This window comes from Ursus americanus, chromosome 7, assembly GCF_024610735.1.
Source record: "Ursus americanus isolate L20-20 chromosome 7, mUrsAme1.1.p, whole genome shotgun sequence".
Lineage (NCBI taxonomy): Eukaryota > Metazoa > Chordata > Mammalia > Carnivora > Ursidae > Ursus > Ursus americanus.
In genome coordinates this window covers 62,287,530-62,311,329 of record NC_142133.1, presented here as the reverse complement: position 1 = coordinate 62,311,329, position 23,800 = coordinate 62,287,530, and the positions used below count along the sequence as shown (strand labels likewise).

At 43.4% G+C, this 23,800-nt stretch overlaps 1 protein-coding gene across 7 annotated transcripts in view; it reads left to right on the top strand.

Annotated features, from left to right (window-relative positions):
• The window catches only part of LCLAT1 (lysocardiolipin acyltransferase 1), a 260,122-nt gene extending 243,673 nt beyond the window's left edge, over window positions 1-16,449 (top strand). For all 7 annotated transcript variants that reach the window (XM_087863748.1, XM_087863750.1, XM_045809142.2 and 4 more), the window contains one exon: window positions 12,410-16,449. In XM_087863748.1, the coding sequence (XP_087719874.1) occupies window positions 12,410-12,912 (503 nt within the window). In that variant the 3' untranslated portion in view covers window positions 12,913-16,449. The remainder of the gene's footprint in view (window positions 1-12,409) is intronic.
• Window positions 16,450-23,800: the final 7,351 nt, after the last annotated feature.

Below are 23,800 nucleotides of genomic sequence, written 5' to 3'. Positions count from 1 at the left end.
ATAAGGAAGCATACATTATGGAGTATAGCCTTCACTCTATCGCATTGATTTCCATTTTTCATTCTTTTAAGAGTAGTTCATAATTTTCTTATTGATTTCACCTTTCATCAAGGGTTATCTAAAAGTATTCTGCTAAAGGGGGATATATATATGTTTTTATGGGATTTTGATGTGAGAATGTGGTTATAATAGCTCAACTTTTACAAAATGTGTCTAAATCTTGTCATCAATAATCAAATATTTATTAGTGTTCCATGGATACTACCCCCCTCTAAAATATTTTTGAAAGACATATAGATCTATATAATCTTATTAAATCACATTTATCAGTAGTTATTCAGTTCTTTTATGTAATTGATTTTTATTCCTGTTGACCTGTTATGAAAGGCACAGAAGCCTACAGTATAATTTTAAATTCTCTTTGCATTTCTCCTATTTTTCCTTTTAATAATATCTAGGACTTTGGTTCGTACAGATGTTTGACTAGTATTTTCTTTAACAAAGAAAAAGTTTGATCTAATCCATAGATGCTGAAAAGATATTTGATGAACTTTAAGCCACTAATAGAAATTAACTAATAAAATAGACTACTGTTTTTACCAAAACTCAACAGTAAGGATCTCCTACTCAAGCTCTAAAGCCACCATCCTTTTAATTAGAAGTAAATGCTAGTGAAACTAAGACTACCTTAAAGAGGAGAAAATTGAACATAAAGCTTTTTTGCTGCTGATAGAAAATCTAAAAATTCAAAAAGAATGTAGTAAAAAAGAAACCAAATTTAATATGAAAATGTGTTAAGATGGCTACATATAAATGTACAGCAAACAGATTTTTCTCTACTGAAGCAGTGATTGCCTAAAAGCAGAAGAATACATATCCCATTCACAATAATGGCAAAAATTCTTAAATTATTTAGGAATAAATTTTAAAAGGAAGTCACAGAAGCTGTGTGAAGAAAACTGAAATCTTACTGAAATACATAAAATAAGACTTGAGCAAATGGAAAAGCATACTTTTTTCTTAGAGGAAAAGACAATATAAAAGTGTTCTTCCAAAGTTATAATGTAAATAGAATGCAAATGTAATTTCAGGATAAGTTGGGGGAGTGGTTATTTTAGAATTGAATTAAATGCTCAAGTTTATTTTGCAAAAATATTTGCCAGCAGGAGTCAAGTATAGAATGAAAAAGAAAACAGGCAGATTTTTGTTACCAGATATAAGTCACTAAGGACATCAGTATGGTCTTGGAGCAGGAATCAACACAGATAAGTGGAGCAGAAGGGAGAAGGGAAACCAGATGTTTACATATTTGAGAATTTAATGTATGACCGAGTTGGTATTTCAAAATTGGAGAAAAGAGGAGTCACTTTTTTTTTTTTTGCTTTTGTACTTTCTCAAAAATCTGTTGTTTTTTTTTTAATGATTTTTTATTATATTATGTTAGTCACCATACAGTACATCCCCGGTTTCCGATGTAAGGCTCGATGATTCATTAGTTGTGTATAACACCCAGTGCACCATGCAATACGTGCCCTCCTTACTACCTGTCACCGGTCTATCCCATTCCCCCACCCCCCCTCCCCTCTGAGGCCCTCAGTTTGTTTCTCATAGTCCATAGTCTCTCATGTTTCATTCCCCCTTCTGATTACCCCCCCCTTTCTCTATCCCTTTCTTCCCCTACCGATCATCCTAGTTCTTATGTTCCATAGATGAGAGAAATCATATGATAGTTGTCTTTCTCTGCTTGACTTATTTCACTTAGCATTATCTCCTCCAGTGCCATCCATGTTGTAGCAAATGTTGAGAACTGGTTCTTTCTGATAGCTGAGTAATATTCCATTGTATATATGGACCACAACTTCTTAATCCAGTCATCTGTTGAAGGGCATCTCGGTTCCTTCCACGATTTAGCTATTGTGGACATATGAACATTGGGGTGCATATGGCCCTTCTCTTTACTACGTCTGTATCTTTGGGGTAAACACCCAGTAGTGCAATGGCTGGATCATAGGGTAGCTCAATTTTTAACTTTTTAAGGGACCTCCACACTGTTTTCCAGAGTGGCTGTACCAACTTGCATTCCCACCAACAATGTAGGAGGGATCCCCTTTCTCCACATCCTCTCCAACAATTGTTGTTTCTTGCCTTGTCTATTTTTGCCATTCTAACTGGCGTAAGGTGGTATCTCAGTGTGGTTTTGATTTGAATTTCCTTGATGGCTAATGATTTTGAACATTTTTTCATGTGTCTGTTAGCCATTTGTATGTCTTCATTGGAAAAGTGTCTGTTCATATCTTCTGCCCATTTTTTGATTTATTTGTTTCTCGTGTATTGAGTTTGAGAAGTTCTTTGTAGATCTTGGATACCAGTCCTTTATCTGCAGTGTCATTTGCAAATATCTTCTCCCATTCCGTGGGCTGCCTCTTAGTTTTTCTGTTTCCTTGGCTGTGCAGAAACTTTTAATCTTGATGAAGTCCCATAAATTCATTTTATCTTTTGTTTCGAAGAGGAGTCATTTAATAAAGGATGCTAGAAAAACTGACCTCTACTGAAAGAAAATTAAATTATAAAATTAAATGGAAAAGTGTTTTTCATCTTGCAGAATAAAAAAATATACATACAATATAGAGGCAGGGGGAGATAAAAAGAGGCATCCAAAAGCTATAATAGAAAAAGAAATGAACTTGTATAGACGCATAGATGCGTGAGCGTGCGCACACATACATGTATTGGAAAGGATGCCGTAAATATAGGCAGTAGATAATGGATTTGTAAACATATTTGCATCATGGATTTGTAAACATATTTGTAAACATATGATAAAGGAGCTTTGTGCAAATTGACTTTTAAAAAGAGACAAACAGCATTAGGGACCGGATAGAAGAAATGAAGCTGCTTTCCCAGAGCAGCAAATCCAACAAAATCAACTCACTGTGGCCGGGGAACAGTAGTGACCAGCTGATAAAATCACTGCGAAAGATTTGTAACATATGGTAGGGGGTAGAGTTCTTACAAACAGATAAAAAACTGAATTTTCAAAACAGGCGAGGCAGTCTACCAGTATATACTTCCAGTGGACTTGTTTAGTTAATCAAGACCTTTTGTAAACAAACATGGTCTACTTCAGCAACTTCATAAAAATTATAACACCAAGCATTAGTAAGTGTGAAAGGATAGCCCTGTCATGCATTTCTTGTGTTTAAATTGAACATTCCACAGTGCAGTGTCCTTTACGTAGTCAAAGTCTGTTAAGGTGTTCATATCTTTGATGCAGCAATTCAATTTATTGGAATTTATCCTAGAAAAATCTTCATCGTTAGTTACAAATAGATCAATTTAAATGTTGTTTATGTGGAAACAAATATCTCAAAACAAAGGAATTTTTAAAATTTCTCTAGAAGCAAATATTACGCATCCACAAAGTGACATTTTAGAAAATCTTTGACGGCATGTATGGAAAGATGCATAAAAAATAAGGTATAAAAGCGTACATACGTACGTATAATGTGGTCCAGTTTGTTAAAAGTTCACAGATCTCTTTTTCAAGACATGTTTTATATGCGTACGTGTGTATATGTGTGAGTCTGGCCTCAACAAGTATATGCTGTTCTGGTCTTGCCTTGATGATCTAGTAATACACCAATATTGTAAACTGTGGAAAATGCCAACATGCTTTCATTCTATCTAAAAACTTATTTTGAAGACTCAGAGAATCAGCGCCCGTCAGAAGAGAGATCTTCAGAACTGAAAAGATCCGTGCATTTATAAAAAACTCCAAAAGTTCGACAGATTTAGGATAGGAATGTGAAAATAATGTCCCTGAAATTACCTGTGAGAACCAGACTCAGGTTGGATAAGCAAGACTTTTCACAAATATACCATTTTTAGTTTCACCTTTGCAGCTGAGAGTTGATTTTCAAGCACAGGGTGGTTCTTTCTTAGACAAAGAGGAGGTACTAATTTTGGCTTTTATTTTTTATTTTTTTTAAAGATTTTATTTATTCATTCGACAGAGATAGAGACAGCCAGCGAGAGAGGGAACACAAGCAGGGGGAGTGGGAGAGGAAGAAGCAGGCTCATAGAGGAAGAGCCTGATGTGGGGCTCGATCCCACAACGCCAGGATCACGCCCTGAGCCCGAAGGCAGACGCTTAACCGCTGTGCCACCCAGGCGCCCCCTAATTTTGGCTTTTAAAAAAATAAAAGCAAGATGGGGCAGGAGGCCAACAGTCCTAGAGCACAGATCATCACCTTCTGATTCTGACTGCCGTCAAAGGATTAATATCTACACTTAGCTGAAAATGTCTAAGGATGAGTTGGTAGGGGTGGAGAGAAATGTGTATTAGGTGGTGAATTAGGGCCTGCCCCTAGAGCCAAGGCCAGTCTCCTCAACGCTTTGCTTCTGTGCTATGGGGGAGGCATGAGTGCAGTCAGAGCATAAACCACCAGGTGTGCCACAGCAGACTTGGAGACTCCTCCAGAGGAGGAGCAAGTCCAGAGACAGAAGGAAGGTCAAGAGTAGCAGCCTGAACCTCAGCTCCGTACAGGCGCTCTAGGTGATCACCCACCCAGAGGAATAAGAACAAGCATCAGAGCCCATATCGTGTGCCAGGCACTTCTCCGAGCATTTTACAACCCTTCTCCTAGTTGGCCCTCACAAAACCCTAGGAGGGTCGGTAGTGTTATACCTGCGTTTATAGTTGAGGCTTATGGTGAACATGCTACAGTCAGAGAGCTGACGCCGGGCAGGACCAGAAGCAGCCTGTCTGTACTTTTCATTTCTTAAGTACTCAACTTATACAGAAGGACAAATGAATAATGTTCTCAGTAGGAAGCAGTTTTTCCCTAAGAAAATGGTTCTGAGTTCTATTAACAGCTAATTTGAAGTGGTTCATGCATGCCCTTTTATTTTGAAGCTGAAACGGGTCTTATTTATTGGTATTTTTTTGTCTAAATGTATCTTAATCTGTCCATTCCGAACCATTCTTCAAAGTGTACTGGCTAGTGCCAGTTTGTCATGCTTATTATTAGCCGTGTACTAGTATAGGTCAGTGTTAAAGTGACAGGGTGGGTGATTGTTGAGTTACTAAATCCAACTTTTATCATCTTGGGGTAATTTTTTTTTTTAATCTGGAAAATAGTGCATAAATCCAGCAGCCTCAGCATTTTCTTTTAACACAAATGCATCTTAGATGGCAAGCTACTTTATTTAAAACCCTCCAAAATAGGGGCACCTGAGTGGCTCAGCCGTTAAGCATCTGCCTTCGGCTCAGGTCGTGATCCCAGGGTCCTGGGATCGAGCCTCGCATCGTGCTCCCTACTCAGCGGGAAGCCTGCTTCTCCCTCTCACGCTCCCTTGCTTGTGTTCCCTCTCTTGCTGTCTCTGTCAAATAAATAAATAAATAAAATCTTAAAATAAAAAAAAAACCTCTCCAATATGTAGATTTATGGATTTAGATCTAATAGAAAATAGGCTTATGTGTATTTTTAATTTTTTTAAAGTATTAAAGTTGAAACCCAAAATAAATTGTATTTTTGTATATTCTGCAGATGTTTTATTGTAGAATGGGGAAAGAAAATAATAGAGTTGATAACTGAAATTTAAGACCACTTTGGTTGAAAAAGAAAAAGTTTGTGTTTCTGTTACTCTGCCACTGAACTATATAATTCGATGTGTGTTCTTTAGCAGCTGTGGACAAACCAGGATTTCTTCATGCAGTTCTTTCCTTTGAAACATACAAATGCGTAAAGAATTGGTTATCTCCCACTCCCAGTGAGCTTTTCATATTGAATAGGACTCTTGTAATAATCATGGGCTCAACTTGATGTGCTTGGAGACATTCCCTTCTGCATATTGCATTTGTAAATTCCAGTTATATCTTTTAAGTCTCTGCTGGTTACTTAAACCTGACGGAAGTATTAAAAATTCCCTTAGTCTCAGTCTTAGACTAAAAATTAAGATGTGAAATAGTAAGTGTTTGTCCTGTTCTTCCAGGGGGAAAAAGGAAACATCTATGGGCCCACATGAGTGTGATTGTTCTAACATAGTTGTAGCTTAACACAATAATAATAAAGTTTGAAACTTTCCAGAAGGCACAGAATCGGGAACAGATCATTTTCTAAGCACCATATAGGCAGATGACAGGTGGCTAGATAGCATCTAGATTTGTAATCTCAACTATCTAAAAAGCAATGAGATTTTTAAAAAATGGCTTTTACTGATGGCAGCCATCTTACTTTAAAAGGATGTTGTTTTCATACCAAGACTATAATCCTTTTTCCTTGAAGGAACTTCTCTTTTCTTATTCTATTATTGCATTTTAGCCCTCCTTCAAACTGGTAAGTGAAATAAAGGCACATTTCAGTTTCTGACTATCCATTTCATTACTGTCACGTAGGAATGAAGCAAGCCCTGCTCACCCTTACCTGTTACCTTCTAAGAGGAAACTAACTTATCCTTTAGGAACGGCTCCTCTAGGCTCGAGGCCATGGGGCCAGGAGGTCTTGAGAAGGTGATGTGAAAAGTAAGCTCCTCTATTAGCAATAAAGGGTTCTGTGTGGCTTTGGGTTGTCTGGAGACAAGAAACTAATATAAAGTACAAAGTATCAAGATACCTCAGGGCATAAAAGCCTTTGTCCCTTTCTTCCTTTCTTGCTCTGGCTTGAATGCATTTCTGAGTTTCTCCGATGCTTAAGGATCCCGTACAGCTCAGGGCAATGAGCAACAAAGTGTAAGCTGTCTCTTCTTCCCCCTCCCCAGTTCTTCCTTCCTCACTTCATTGCTTTCAGTTTCACACATTACAGTGTTGCCCTTGTTTGTAATATAAATAGTATTTTAGTTATGTTGAGTTCTGTCACTCCAAAGTTCTGAATTAAAAAAAAAAAACAATTTGAAAATTTTTGGACTATTGCCTTTTTGTAAGGTGACACCCCACCACCCAAGATTGTTGTAATTTTTTCAAAACCAAGAATCGATAGCACACAAGTTAAAAAAAAAAATTAAAAAATCCTATGCAGTAGGTAGATCTCATTAATGAATATAGAAGTTATAGTCATGCTAACATTAAGAACTTTCTTTTTGCCCAGCACTATGCAAAGAGCTTTATGCATATTAGTTCACTGTGTTATGACAACCTCCTGTAGGAGGCCTTATAATTCCCACCTGTATTTTTAGGTGAGAGGCTACCAGACTGTAATAATATCAGTCAGGCAAGCATTTCTGGAACCTGTTTTAAGTGCAGGGCACTGTGCTAGGTACTAACAATCTAAAGCAGAGACATGGTCCTTGCCCTTTCAGGTACTTATGATGCCCTGGGAGATTGGGTTTCCGTGAGCTTCCAGTAATAGAGGACGGGATGGCAGATGAGTGCCCAAATAAGCACACAGAACATGTGTCCTGAGCATGTCAGGGGGCAAGATCACTCTGGGCCTGGTTACTTGAAGAAGGCTCTTCTTAGAATGCAATCTCCTTGAGACTGGAGGTAGACTTTGTGTTTTTGTTTTTTTAAAGATTTTATTTATTTATTTGACAGACAGCCAGCGAGAGAGGGAACACAAGCAGGGGGAGTGGGAGAGGAAGAAGCAGGCTCATAGCGGAGGAGCCTGATGTGGGGCTCGATCCCATAACGCCAGGATCACGCCCTGAGCCGAAGGCAGATGCTTAACGACTGCGCCACCCAGGCGCCCCTGGAGGTAGACTTTGAAGAGAGTGGAGAGAAGAGATTTCAGGGAAACAGGCTGTGTATTTAAAGCAGAGGGAATATTCTTGGCAGTTTTGTGAAGTAACAATTTGAATAGTTGCCTTGTGTAGAAGGCATGAGGTCCCTTTTTGGCGTCATCGGGGCTCAGGCAGATAACACCCTGGACAGTATAGAGAGGGCATGTGAATGCAGCCCCCGCACCTTGCAAATACCGTGCTGGCATCAGCGGGCTAATGCGAGCTAAGGTTAGAGGGACAGGTTAGAACCCAACGTGCTGGTATTGTGATTCAGTAATCAATGTTAGCAGCTAACATTTATTGAGTACTTATGTATCAGACCCTATTTTGTGTTTTTTATGTATTATCTCATTTAATGCTCACAACAACCCCGTGAGGTGGTTTGTAGATACAGGAACCAAGCAGGCGACAGAGACAAGTCAGTCAGTCAGAGGCAGAACCTAGGATTTGAACACGGGCAGTCTGCTTCCACAGGCCTCCATGCTCCACACAGCAGTGTTTCTGGAATTTTTCACTTAGGAACATTTCTGTAAGTGGTACTGACATAGTCTCAAAACTTGCCGTTTATAGCCTGAACAGACCCATGTTCGCACCCACACCCTTCCCTATGGGCTGTCCAGCAGGAAGTAGAAAGCGAAAGCAGTTTAGCTTCTTCCTAGTCCAGCTCTAGCCGTTTTGATAGTTCGTGAACGTTAAGAACCACTGCGGAAGAAGCTGGCGCACGAGAGCAGCTGCTGGGGAGGAGCTGTGCGCCGTGGTGTGGCGTGACCGAGGAGGATGGTGGTGCGAGCTGCCGGGGAGGGGAGCGGTCCCAGGCTGGGGGCCAGCAGCCCTTTCGGAGAGGGGTCCAGGTGGAAGGTGAAGCAGAAATGATGACTGCCAGGGAATTCTGAAAGTAAATGAACCGGGCACTCAGTTCCAAATAGGAGGCTAAGCGGCATGACAGGAGGCAGGAAGTGACATTTCCTCCACTGTGAGACAAAGTGGACTCCCTGCTGGAGTCAGAGAGGTCCAGTCTTGCCTGTTTTCGAGGCCTTCAGATCCACCCCCACCACAGCCGTCCTACACGGACCTTTCGTCCACCTCCACTCATGTGGACAATGCTCAGCATCCCAGTGAGGCTGTCCCTTCAACTCTGAACCTAAGCCTTGTTGACAGTGGTATTTTCATTTTTCAGACCACAGTCCTTATCAAGGGCTGATTATAAGACAGTTATGAAACCAAATTGAAACCTGGATTGAAGTAAATCACAGAGTAAAGGAGACAGACAGTTTACATTTACAGAAGACTTAAAGAATCATTAAAAAAGGAGCACAGCCAGCCTAACCAAAAAGGCAGAGGATCTGTACTCTGAAAGCTGTAGAACACTTATGAAAGAAATTGAGGAAGACACAAATAGAAAAACCTTCCATGCTCACGGATTCAAAGAGCAAATATTGTGAAAATGTCTATGCTACCCAGAGCAGTCCACATATTCAATGCAATCCCTATCAAAATACCATCAACGTTTTTCGCAAAGCGGGAACAAACCTAAAATTTGTATGGAACCAGAAAAGACCTCAAATAGCCAAAGGAATGTTGAAAAAGAAAACCAAAGCTGGGGGCATCACAATTCTGGACTTCAAGCTGTGTTACAAAGCTGTAATCATCAAGACAGTATGGTATTGGTACAAAAACAAACAGACATATAGATCAACAGAACAGAATAGAAAACCCAGAAATGGACCCTCAACTCCATGGTCAACTAATCTTTGACAAAGTAGGAAAGAATATCCAATGGAGAAAAGACAGTCTCTTGAACAAATGGTGTTGGGAAAATTGGACAGCCACAAGCAGAGGAATGAAACTAGACCACTTTCTTACACCATACACAAAAATAAACTCAAAATGGATGAAAGATCTAAATGTGAGACAGGAATCCATCAAAATCCTAGGGGAAAACACAGGCAGCAACCTCTGTGACCTCGGCCACAGCAACTTCTTGGTAGACACATTCTTCAAAGGCAAGGGAAACAAAAGCAAAAATGAACTGTTGGGACTTCATCAAGATAAAAAGCTTTTTACACAGCAAAGGAAACAGTCGACAAAGCTAAAAGACAACCAACAGAATGGAAGACGATGTTTGCAAATATTTTATCAGATAAAGGGTTAGTATCTAAAATCTATAAAGAACTATCAAACTCAGCACCCCAAACCAAAAAAAATCCAGTCAAGAAATAGGCAGAAGACATGAACAGACATTTCTCCAAGGAAGACATCCAAATGGCCACAGACACTCGAAAAAAATGTTCAACATCACTTGTCATCAGGGAAATACAGATCAAAACCACAATGAGATACCACCTCACACCTGTCAGAATGGCTAAAATGAACAACACAGGAAACAGCAGGAGTTGGCGAGGATGCGGAGAAAGGGGAACCCTCTTACACTGCTGGTGGGAATGCAAGCTGGTGCAGCCACTCTGGAAAACAGTGTGGAGCTTCCTCAAAAAGTTAAAAATAGAGCTACCCTACAACCCAGCAGTTGCACTACTAGGTATTTATCCAAAGGATACAAACATAGTGATTCGAAGGGGCACATGCACCCCAATGTTTATAGCAGCAATGTCCCCAACAGCCAAGCTATGGAAAGAGCCCGGATGTCCATCGACAGATGAATGGATAAAGAAGATGTGGTGTGGATATCCAATGGGATATTACTCAAGCATCAAAAGAATGAGATCTTGCCATTTGCCACGACATGGATGGAACTAGAGGGTATTATGCTAAATGAAATAAGTCAAAGAAAGACAAATATATGATTTCACTCATATGTGGAATTAAGAAAGGGAAGGAAAAATAAAATAAAAACAGAGAGGAAGGCAAACCCAAGAGACCCTTAACTCTAGGAAACAAACTGAGGGTTGCTGGAAGGGAGGTGGGTAATGGACATTAAGGAGGGCACTTGTTACACTGAGCACTGGGTGTTACATGCAACTGATGAATCTTTAAATTCTCCCTCTGAAACTAATAATGCACTATATATTAATTAAATCGAATTTAAATTTAAAAGTTTTTTTTTTAAAAAAGGAGCACAACCTGTAATAGTGTCAGTGGGAAGGGAATATATGGGGGAGATAAGGTGGGGAAGTGGCTTTGTGCCTTAATATCGAGGTAAAATCTAAACAGAGACGCACAGGTCTTAAGTGCACAGTTTGATGTAATCTACACCCTAACCAAGGTCTAGGATGTTGCTGCCACCCAGAACACTTCTCGTGCTCCTTCCCCAGCAGTTCTCCCACCCACGGCGACCACTGTTTCAATTTCTGTCCCCGCAGATTAATTTTGCCTGCATCATATAGTTCTGCAACAAATCGCACATCACAGGCTTCATGAGGAGAGTGTGGTAATGGCAGAAAGCAGCCTTCAACTGGGTGGTCCTCATGTTGCCTTAAAGATCGAACACTCCACTTAATCTGAAAGACAGCGCCGTCCACTCAGTACCCTGAGCCACAAAACTTGAGCTCATTCATTCCACTCTATCCTCCCACATCCAGTTAATGGCTCTACCATGTCGGTTCTCCCTTGTAATTTTTTTGGACCTGTCACTTCCTTCTGCCCCTCCCTCACCTTCATTTCTTGCCTTGTCATGATCTTCAAATTACTCCTACTACCTCCCTTTCCCCTAGTCCTCTCCAGACCATTCTGGTCACCGCCCCCAAGGTAATCCTTGCTAAAATGAAACACACTCTGGTCCCTTCTCGAAATCATTCCATGGTTCTCCACCACTTAAGGTGCTTCTCTGTCACTCACAGAATGGAGTTCAAATTTTCAAGTTGGACGGTGAAGGCCTTTGCCAGATGGGAGCCTGCAGCGTACTTCTGTTCCCTCAGCCCCACTTGCTCTCTGCAGGACATTCACTCTGCACCTGCGCCGCCTGCCTAGCCGGGCCCCTCCCCTCTTACCTATCCACTTACCTGTGCCTTGTTTAGGGCACTGGGCATGCCTCTCTCCCGGATTCTCTTATGAACTCTTAAGCAAGGTTAGAGACCAGGTTTTATCCATATATCTCCAGCATCTGGCCTGTGACCTCGCTAAAAACACTTAATGCCAAAGTAATTAATCAGAGATTGCTAAGGATGATGGTATACTGGGTCAGGGTCTTACTCGGACTTCAAGTGGACATGTTTTTAAAAATTTTTTTTAAAAAATCACAGAAAAACAAAACAAAATCATACAGAAGTTTTCATGTGTGTCTGACCACTTTTGTAAGTCTGAGTTTTTCTTTCCAATAGCTGTTATAGTAATAACGGGCTAAAGGTGAGAAAGTTTGTGTCTTACTTGGAGAGAAGGTCTCTTAATAAGAGGTGACTCCCGCTGGTATTAAAGGGCCAGTCCTGGGCTTTTATTTCTATCTCAAACCTGACTTAATGTGCTTATCCATTTAGTCCTAGAATGGCAGGTTACTCTTTCCATAAATGAAGATAATTTCTTTCTAAAGGTCTTTGTGGTAATTAGCAAGCGGATGAAAAGCTAAAAATGGCAAATATTGACCCAAATGCCTAGGAACGCCAGTATGTATCGCCCTTGCTTGTTCACCGTGGCTCACTCTGTCCTTTTTCCTGTTTTTGGTTCTGCCTTGTTGTTTGAATCAGCCTTACTGTCCCCCATTGATCATGACTCAGTCTGTATTTTTATCTTTTCCAAAACCTAGGAAAGAACCTCGATGCTGTCCACGACATCACAGTGGCGTACCCTCACAACATGCCTCAGACAGAGAAGCACCTCCTCCTCGGGGACTTCCCCAAGGAGATCCACTTCCACGTGCGCCGGTACCCAGCAGACACCCTCCCCGAGTCCAGGGAGGGCCTCCAGCTCTGGTGCCACAAGCGCTGGGAGGAAAAGGAAGAGAGGCTGCGCTCCTTCTATGAGGGGGAGAAGAATTTTCACTTCACCGGGCAGACTGTAATTCCACCTTGCAAGTCTGAGCTCAGGGTCCTTGTGCTCAAAGTTCTGTCCATACTTTACTGGACCCTGTTCAGCCCTGCAATGTGCCTCCTCATATATCTGTACAGTCTTGTTCGGTGGTATTTTATAATCACCGTGGTTATCTTTGTGCTACTAGAGAGAATATTTGGTGGACTGGAGATCGTTGAACTTGCATGTTACCGGTTTTTTCACAAACAGCCACATTTAAATGTAAAGAAAAATGAGTGAGATCATAAAGTTTGCAGTGTAACAGCCAAGGCGATATTTTGGAAATGTGTCAATCCTTTGTAAATGGAGATGCATTTTTGCATGACTATGTAAAATATTTCTACTACCATCATTATTTGTTCAAGATATTTTGCACTTAGTTTTGTGGGAAAATATTGCTACACACATGATTTTTTTTTCTTAAATCTCTGAATGTAATTTCAATACGCGTAGCAGGGAGTGATCACTATAAAATAAGTCGGGCCAGAGTATTCCTAAGCCACCACTGGGCTGTTAGTGGACAAGGGACACACAAGATTTTCCTAGAGGCCCAATCCTATTTCCTAACAAACTCCCCAGACAAGAGGCAGATCTGGGGCTCGAGCACGGGCTCAGATCAAGTGCTGGCACTTGACTGTGGAGGTGAGAGCCCTTCCTCCCGGTTCCCTCCCCCAGCACTGTCCCCAGGCTCATTTCTTTGCCAATCACACCATTGCATCCTTCCTTCAGGCCAGATGTCGGAAATCCCTCGTCCTTCAACCAACCATTTTGATAGAAAGCCCTTCATTATTCATAAAACCTTGGCATTTAGCCTTGCACTCACCTAGACATCAGAAGACCACCTTCTAACCATGGATAGTAAGACCTAGACATTTCTCAGGGAGCAACCACAGGCTCTCCACTTGGAAACCTTAGTTTGGATTTGTACAGATAGGACTAAAGACCGTTTAGTTCGCTTCTACTTACTGTTTCGTGCTCCGAGCTGGTCTCCTTGCGCTCATCGGCACGGGTAGCTTTCTCTGTACGACATCAGGTCACTTCCCTTTCTAAAGGAATGCGTGGAAGGTTCTGTTACTGCAGACAGAAACTCTTGAAGTTGTGTCTTTTGAAATATTTCTTTAAAACCTGCCCAAAAAAGGAAGGTTATTGTATTTTCTGTACGTGCACGGGTATCTAACATCTGCGTTAAAGCAACAGCGCTTACAGCCACGGCGGTCATGGCTCAGCCTCAATTATTCAGCCCTCGCAGCCTTGACAGATTTTACTCTTCAAACCAACATAACAGGAAAATGAACCCCTTTTTAATGGTAATGAGGGCTCTTGCTCTCTTTAGTCCCAGGCCTCCTATTTTAGTACTAAAATTTAAATCCACTTTCAACCAATTGTTTGCCTAAATATTCCTGGCTTTTGGAGTCATGGAAAATCCAGCAAACCAACAGCACCAGTCTCCTCCTGAGGCAGAGGAAGCGCGTGGTGTTTCCACCCTGCTGGAGCTGTGCACTCGCTGCTGTTTTTGTCACATAATGGGGACGCTGGTCAGAGCCGCAGAAAACGTGAGGCAATTAAAAGTCTTGAGCTGTTCGCAAACCTGTCCGCTCTCCTCCTGCCTTCAACCGGCCTCAAAAGCTGTTGCTTTACATACCCTTTTGGCGTGAATGCCTTTTCCTTAATTACAACCCATTTTTGCTCAACGGTGACTTTTACCGAACAATTAAAATGTGCATTGCCGTGAAAGGTAAGCCCATTGTGAGTCGAACTTACAGAGGAGAGGGTCCAGGTTGCGCACAGAACACCGCTGACACATCACTCGTTGGAGGAGGACTGACGAGTGTGAGCGCCCGCAGACACACACCCGCCCGTATTTAACCCCTCCCCGCAGGCCGCCTTCACTCTTGCCAGGAGCGACTAATTAGTTATTATGCAATCGGCTCCAGACCCCGCTGTTTAATCCCGTGGTTTTTAAGGTGTTTTCCTGTTTTTTCCCTCCTGAATAGAAGAGGTTTCTAATTTGTTTCTCTCAGACCTCCTTTTGGTTATATTTGGAAACACAGAGAGTTTTACAGCCAGCCCCGCATTTGTCCTGGGCAAAAGAGAAAAGCCGTCTTCTACCCCACACGTGTTTATACTGTAGCCCGCCCAGCCGCCCGCCCTCCGGCGCTCGGCTCCTCGTTCACGGTGTAAGCTCCGTAGGATGGCGTGTAAGCTCCGTAGGATGGCGTGAAACCTGTACAAGAGGAAAGCTCTTTTCTTTCCTCTTTTAAAAAATGTTTTCTGTGGATCATGAAAGACAGGTTAAAGATAACATGCACACTCTGTTTTACCTACCCGAAATTCATAGGCACCCAAACTGGGGAATAGAGACATTGTACCTGCTTTTGCTTTCAGGATCAGAAAGGATAACTTCAAAGAGAAAAAAGGTGCTTCTGTTTGTTTTGTTTCCTGGTTTTGTTTTTTGGGGTCTTGTGTTTTTGCAGTAAGTTTTCTTTTAAAGTCGTAATTCTTTATGTTCCTACATATTGGCCTTTTTCTTTTAAGATTTTTTAAAGAAATATTCAGCAGATGATTTGGAACTTAGAGCTTTGTAAAATCGGTAACAAAATGTCAAGTAGAAATTAATTTAACTTTAATGTTGTGATCAGCCTCAGGAATGACCCCTCCACACCTTCCCACCTCATCACTGTGGACTCAGAGCAGCTGCTTGTCCTGCGTCTGGACTCACACTTCCCACCGAATGCTCTTCCGGCCCTTTGAAGACCAACTCAGTGGGCTGTGAACCGTTTACAGTACTGTCTATCCAACTGCTCAGTCTTCACCGTTTGGAAATGTTTTAAACAAAGCAAATGTGGTTTGTATGGGACGTTAATGGGAACCATTATACTTAACATAGGAAACTACGAGGAAGGGCGCTGATGAGGTCACAGATTCTCCCACCAGAAAGCTCTGATGAGTCTGAAGTCACTGTGCAAATCAGTAGGCGAACATGGTAAAGGACTGGACGAAGATGTTAAACAGAGCCCGTAATTTCAAATTACTATTAAAATCCTTCCTTGTTTGTAACACTGCCGACACACAGATTAGGGAGAAATACCAGCTTCCACTCGCGTCCCTCTGACATTAGTTACTTCTCGGCACCACGTTGGGAGCTGGACGTTGGTGGCCAAGACCGAATTCTGCAGAAAGGGTGACGTGCCCATTGCATCTTGCCTGCAGGCTCTGGGCCCGACCTCGACGCCCCTGTGCACTTTTATAATAGAGACTCTAATGGAGGGAGCCTGTTGGTATTAAATTGTTTACATTTCTTTCTATAAATAATGTGCTTTCAGTGCCTTAGTTATGAGTCCCTTTCTTTTTCTCATTCCAAGAATTCTACAACGTGTTTCTTAGGTAAAAATCTCTTTGCTACTCACTGGGAGGAAAATGGTTTGTAAACACTGGTCACTGTGGTAAGCACTACTTTGTGGGGACATCTGGAGAGGAGAGCTTGAGGCTGAGGTAGGCTTTGCCTTAGAGCTGTTATTTATGCTGTAGGAAACAAACACGGTCTTGTCACACGATGAGCTTCAGGTTGGAGACGGCCCAAAAGTTTTCTTGTACCGACCTTAAGCTTTTATTTCAGAAGAGAATCTTGGTTTTGGTAATTTATTTTTTAAAAGATTATGTACAAAATAAGTTTTAAAAATAACTCACAGAATGGCCTTAGTTTTCAATGTCCACTAGTATGTTTACGAGTTGTGTTATCTGTAATTTACACCCCAGAATAAAGTGGAATGAATCAGATCGAGTTTGCCCATGTATCCTATTTCTCGTTTTGCTGGAATGACTGCGTGCTATTGTGTTTTCCCACATTGTTACAGCCTTATAGTATGTAGTATTAAGGAAGAGCTCATCAGTTAGGACTCTTTCATAGATGTTTTTAAAAAAACAAATGCCCACACAAAAAGGGAATATACTGCTTCCATGATTGAGAAACTCTAGGGGCCACAGTTGAATTCAGGCCTCAGTGAATGTCATCAGAATTTGGTTTTCTTCCACTTCTGTCAATTCAGCCCTGAGGGCAATTTGGTCATTTCACACATGTGGGGTTGTAATGGCAAATACCAGCCCCACCAGCTGTAAGAGGTAAATGGGACTCTATGCATCCCCCATCATTGTCAGGGAGTATGTAACTGAAAGCAAAGCTTGACAAATGCATGAAAATGTGCTTAGCAAATACACCAGCCCCCCTCCCCCCCCAGGCATGCACAGGAAAATCATGGAACTGAAGGGTAACAGAATATGCCACCCCAAAATATGACTAGTTAAGCGTGTGCCACCCAAAATAGGCCGCTTTGCTACACTGATGGTTTTGAGGCACTTGAAAAGCAGCAAATGGGGGGAAAGGCTGTTTATGAAGTGTCCGCATCTGCCTGAAGACCAGTTCTCCAAAAAGACTCAATGGCCGTACTATGCTAAGTGAAATAAGTCAATCAGAGAAAAACAATTATCATATGAGCTCACTGATATATGGAATTTAAGAAACAAGGCAGAGGATCATAGTGGACGAGAGGAAAAAATGAAACAAGATGAAACCAGAGAGGGAGACAGACCATAAGAGACTTAATCATAAGAAACAAACAGGGTTGCTGGGGCAGGGGGTGGAGGGATAGGGTAACTGGGTGACGGACCTTAAGGAGGGCACGTGATGTAATGAGCACTGGGTGTTATATAAGGCTGATGAATCACAGGCCTGTACCTCTGAAACCAATAGTACATTATATGTTAATTAATTGAATTTAAATAAAAAATGTTTGAAAAAAAAATGAATGGCCATAAATCCCTTCCCTGGGAGTTTCATCAACTAGCGAGATGGACTTTGTCACAAGAGAGAAGACAAACATCAACACTACACCCAGATAAATGCCGTCACAGAACCTCATACCTCCCATCTGTTCTTCTGCGGGCCAGTTCATCTTTCTTCAAACTCGTTTACTCTCCCCTAAGAGGCCTTCCCCCCTTCCCAGGGAAGGTGTCTTCCAAACCTGAGTTCTAAGCCACCTCTGGGAGTTACTCATTTTTCCTTGGCTATCTCTATATATACCTGAGGGATACATGTTAATAAATTTCTGATTGTCTTCCTCTTGTTAACCCATCTTTTATTTCCAGGGTCTCAGCCAAGAACTCAGAAGGGTAGAGGGAAAATTATTTTTCCTCCCCGGCAGAACCCATCTTTGTATGCTTCGCCATGCCCCCCACTCTGTCTTCAGGTTCTACAACAAGCACTTTGCTTGAAGGATTCACTCTGAGGGAAGCCCACAGTGTCATTCTCTGGGAAAGGGGCACGCAGGGCCTGAGGAGCCCAGGCCACAAGAGCTGGCTTCAAAGCGCCAGGAGGCTGGTGGGATTTCTATACTCTGTTTATGCGAAGGGGAGAGAAGAGCGTAGTCTCTCTAGACACCCACTTGTCTTCCACATCGCTCACGTCACCGATAAATTGTATAAAGGGTTTAAGCAACTCCCTGTGAAGTGTGACGTTCGAGGCATTCCAAATGCCAGCTAATGAGCCCTAGGATGTACAGAGAAGCTTATCTACACATGTGCAATGCACTTTTCATGCCAAAACATTTTTAAAATAAATTACTAAGAGGCAACCTATGCTCTCCTGGCTGTGTTTGACTTGGCCCCCAGGATCCCCACGATGACTTGGTGCCTGCAGTTGCCTCATCCCTATACCCTCTCAGGTGTGACCCCAGTGGGAAAGAGCCAAGGAAGGGGACCGTTTCCCCAGTGGCTCCACAAAAGTCCTAAACCGGGTGTCAGCGCTCATTCCTGAACCACTGACTTGCCCAGAAATACTATGTGGGTTGTGTCCCTGGTTGTTTGCTGCCTCCTGGAGCAGGGATGGAGTTTGGTCCCTGGTCCCCGGGACTCATGTCGAGGAGGGACAGATTTGAAGAGGATGGAATGACGCTGGGTGGCGGGACTGTGAAACCTCCCACACCTCCCAGGGTGGTTGGGGCAGGTCGGCATGGCTTCCAGACAGGGTTCCGAGCCCTGCGCCGTGGAAGCCTTCTCCGTCCACACCGGCAGGTATTTGGGACCCCAGCTGTTCTCCACAGTGGTGCACAGACCATGTCATCCACAATGGGTCCATCGGAATTCTCCAGTCACTGCTTCCCCCCAGAGCACCCAGACTCAAGCAGGACAGGGTTGATGACGTTTTTCTTTCCACAGGGATCTGCTGAAGTATCAGCACCGCAGCTCCGCGGGCTCTGTCTCCCGGCACTGCGCCTGCAGGCTCCCGCAGTGACTCATCCCTCCCTCACCTGCCTCCACGTGTGCCCTCCTTCCTGGTGCCGTAGATTGGGCAAGGCTGGGGACCCGCTACCAGCTCTCCCTGCTCCAGCTTCTCCACACGCCAACCCCTGAGCACCCGACCCAGTTTGATCATGGAACCTGCTTCCCACAGCCCCCAGTAGCTTCCGGCTGACTGCCAAATAGCCTCTCCCAATTCCTCCCAACCCAGCCAGCCGGTCCCCAGGACTGTCCCCAGGCGTGAACGTTTTCACCATGTTTCTGTCATCAGCCCATGACCCATCAAATCCTACTATTTCTCTGAAGTTTTCCCCAATAGATCTAGCTTGACATGTCCTCCTGCCACGGAGTCATTTTTCTGCAACTTGCATTTGACTACATTGCATACTGCCTTAGGTCATAGTTATTTTCCAGTCTTATCACCTCAGCTGGAGTATAAGCTTCTGGAAAGCCAAGATAAGGATGCTTCACACTTCTCTTATCCCAAACAGCGTTTAGCCCAGCACCTTATCCATTCTTCTTGTGCAATAAATTCTTACTGGTGATTCCTTGGAAGTCATTCAGAAAGGATCCTGTTCTAAACTAAAGCTGGGTGCAAACATTTACAAATTTAAAATAAGAAAAAAATTAAAATGCAAACCTGTCCACCTCTGGGAAATGATTCTTTTTTTTTTTTTTACAAGAATCAAATCATTTTGATTGATATGATTTACCAAAATATATTAGCATGTTAACTCTTAAACGTAGAAACTTGTAATATCCTCGAAAAGATGTCCAACTAATCTTCTCTTCCTCCAACTGCACCTAGAGAGGAAACTTTCCCAACATCTAACATAATGACTATGCATTTACTCTTGTCCCACAATCCCACTTCAAGAAATCTATCCCAAAAATACTAGCCAAAAGGAATGGTAAAATGTATGCACAAAACTCTTCGTGGTAGCTCCATTCCTAAGAATAAAATACTGGAAACAATGCAGACGCCCACAGTGGGGAATGAGGACAGTGAGTACATGACCGAGTTCCGTGCAGGTGCCCAGAACCGTGAGGAACATCTACAGACACTGATAGGGGACCTTTCTCTGGAATATTCTGTTAAGTGGAAAAAGAAAGGTAGAGATCAATGTGTGTAGGCATGTTGCCTTTTATCGAAGGAGGTGAGGCCACACAGATACACACACAATGCTTATGTTAAAAACCAGTTACTAAATAATTTTAAAATAATGGAAGAAAAATGGCGAGGTGCAGAAGGAAGGAGGGAACATGATGGGAGGGACTACAGTAGACACTAGACTTCTTTGACTAAATCGTATTTCATACTGTGTGCTTGACTTGGGAACCAAGCTGATGTTTTACAGAATTATAAAATTAAATTAAAAATAAGAAAGCAATTTCTAATAATCAAAAGGAACATGAAGCAAATGAACTTAACATATCAAGTCTGTGGGTTAGTTTTGCAGAGAGGAATTACTTCAGGTAATTACAGGGTATATCCTTGATAGTATATATCCTAAGGACCAAAAGAATTACAAAACGATCTCAAATTGTTTTCGTCCTCATATTGGTAGTAATGATATCTATTTTCTGAAGTTACTGCATTTATTTTAAGATAAATCATACAAGCAATTATGATGTTGTTGCTCGGAACCAAGATTTTCATTGTAAAAGAAAAAATATATAAATATAAACATTTTAAATTCAACTAAAATCCCCATAGTTCTAAATGTGAACTGAAAATAATCAGATTGAATTAATGATGACTAGATCAGCAGAGCCCTGAGTGGCTGGTCATGTATCTCGAGATGGGTGTACAAGTGTGTGTCATTCTGGTCTCTCTAAATTGTGTCCACTTTGAATAACAGACTATCAAAAGAAATTGCTGCTAGAACCAAACCTCACGAGATCCCTCAACTGATTAGAAGGCAGCAGGAGCCTAAAGGAGAAAACAGGGCGTGGCGGGCAGGGGCCCCATCTAGTACCAGCACATCCCTTACTCTACGGCTCAGGCCTGTCCCAGGGCAAGGTGCTGCCCCTCAGCCTGTCCTGGGCCTTCCAGCCAAAATGCCAGGTAGACACAAGATGAGCGTGCATTAATATACCTAGCTTTTCCGCCTAAAGATGTCACCTGCAAACTCTCCCTGGAAGTCCCCTTGCAGGGGCCTCCCAGGCACACGGACCATGCTCCCTCTGGCCCGGTCCCCAGGCGTAGGCTCTGCCTCTGCTTCCCTCTGAGGCCAGGGCTCTCCACCCAGGTTACCTGGATGGCCTGCAGAGCTTTAATACCTGTACCCAGGCCCCGCCCCCAGGCCCCACCCCCTGAGACTCCCATTTAATTGGTCAGGTGTGCAGCCTGGGCATGAGTTCCTGTCAAAGCTCCCCAGGTGACTAGAATGAGTACATCTCTTCTTCAAGCTCAGACTGAGGACATCCGCTCGCTAGGCCCCAGTGCCCTCCTCCAAAAAATGAGCATTCGGTCTTAGATGTTCAGGAAATCTGGGATGATTTATGAGGTGATTTAATTCAGTAAGTATTTATTAACTACTTACTGGATGTAGAGCCCAGGCTTAGGACCGGGGCGGGAGCCAAGACAGACAAGCTTTATTCTTTGCCCTTCCTGACCACATGCATGTTTGCTTTCTGTCTTTGCCCAAAACTACTGTTTATGAAGCACCAGCTCCCAGGTGTGAAGCCAACCAGACAGAAACAAAGAGGGTAAGTAAGAGAAGGCATCCTGTCCAAGGCATAGCCCTGTCACTGGTGCCCAAGTTTGGGCACAGACAGGACGGGAGGTCCCTGAACACAGCTGATAAGGTACCAGCCCTGTGAGTGCTCTGGCCACCGCACAGGGCTACGTAGGTGATTCGCACAGCAGCTGGCAGTTCCATTTCCAGAAACTGTGGTGACATGTCAGCCACAGCCCACAATGGGAACTTTCCATCCCATGGGCTGGCTAGGAAAAGAGCCCATCTTCTCTTAATCTCTTCACTCTGGGAAATAGCCGTTAGTGGCTGCACTTGCCAGGGAACCCAGCAGCAGACTCGGTTGCCCTGGTTGGCCCCTGTGGGTCCAGGGAGTAGGCCAAGGAAGGGGCAGGACCGTGCAGAGGGTGTGAGCGCCCAGTGACAGATGCCAGGACATGTGGGGCTTTGAGGAAGAGTGAGGTCGTTCTGAGAAGGACAGTGGGCGAACGTAGAGCCCAGCTCTTCCCCACCTGCCTCCGGCTTTGGGGTCTCTTCATTTGCTCTGAGGATACACGGGACTGGACGGCCAGCTGCCTTCAAGAGCCAGCCCATGATTCTACTCGGGACAGTCACAGAGGACGCCAAGTCAGCTACGGGTCCCTCTAAGGAGGTTGCTAGGGAAGTAATAGGCAGAAACAGGTGCGGCTTCAGAGGCGTGCGCCCCTGGCAGTTGTGGGGAATCCTGAGGTCGGGAGGGTCCCACACTTGGTTCAGTGCTCTGCTGTCACCATCTGGAAGCTCTTAATAGTTTTCTGAACAAGGGGCCTCACATTTTCCTTTCGCACTGGTCCCTGTGAATGTTGCAGCCAGCATTGCTGGAGGCCATGAGCGGACCCGGGAAGGTCTGATTTAGAATCACGGTCCTCAGCCCAGGCCGCACATGGAAATCACCAGATGCTTTCTAAAAACTACAGGCAGCCAGTCCTCCCCAGAAGGGGCATGGCACGGGCATCAGCGTTGGGTTGACCTTCCCTGGGTGGTTTCCATGCACAGCCAGGCGACACCGAAGGCAGACTGGGCGGCCTGGTCTCCCGGCCCCGCGGCCCGCAGCAAGTCCTGGCTGGGACATGAGCGCCTCCTCTCACCGAGGGCCCCTGCAGCCCTGCAGCATCACCACGCCGCTCTGAAAGCCTCACCCCTTCGGTCTCCCTGGACACCACACATACCTGGAGGCAGAGACTGGATCTCATTAATCTTTGCACCGACACGCAGCTGGTGCTCAAACACCTTTCGCCCCCAAAATCTTTTGAACAAAGAACCCCCATGCGATCTACACTGTGATCACTGCCTCTTGAAACCTTGGGGCTAAGACACGGCAGACTCCCCGGTGCACAGAGCTCCTACCTGCCAGAGGACAGGGAGGTAGAGGAGGACTCAGGCTTCTGGCTGGATTTCTCCGCGCCCCCCTGGGATCCAGCTACAACTCAAGAATTCCATCTGCATCACCATCCCTTCAAAGACTAACTCCTTAGCAGTTATTTTAGTTATCCTACTATTTTTCATAAACTTATGAAACGGTCATTTACTTTGGAAATCTCCATTATTTTCACAGTGTGTGAGGCACGATGCCCTTTGCTTGTGTGTGTTCTGGTAAGTTCTATATCTATTTCTGTGGAAGTCACAGAGAAGGAGCCTACGTCCCTGGCACTGTGGTGAGGCAGGGGACAAGAGAGCCCTTGACATTCCACCAGTGCTTAGAGAATTTGACGGTGGTAGAGGGTAGGTCTTTATTCCTTAATGTTATATCCTATTTGACTGGAATAGTCTAGAAAAATAGAAAACCACTTCTAGAATATTCTAGATTACCACTTTGGTCCTGAGACCTCTTTACACTCTTAAAAATGGATAAGTCCAAAGTACTTTCTATGGGCTCCATCTATCAATATTTACTGTGACAGATACTTAAGATGCTTACATACTCATTCATTAAAATAATAAACCTATATAATGCAGTTCTTATGACAGATAACTGTATTTTCCAAAACAGAAATTAGTGAGAAGCACAGTGTGGTTTTATTCTTCAAATCTCTTTCATGTCTGGCTTAACAGAAGACTGAATTTCCCTATCTGCTGCTGTAGTCAGTCTGTTGAATGTC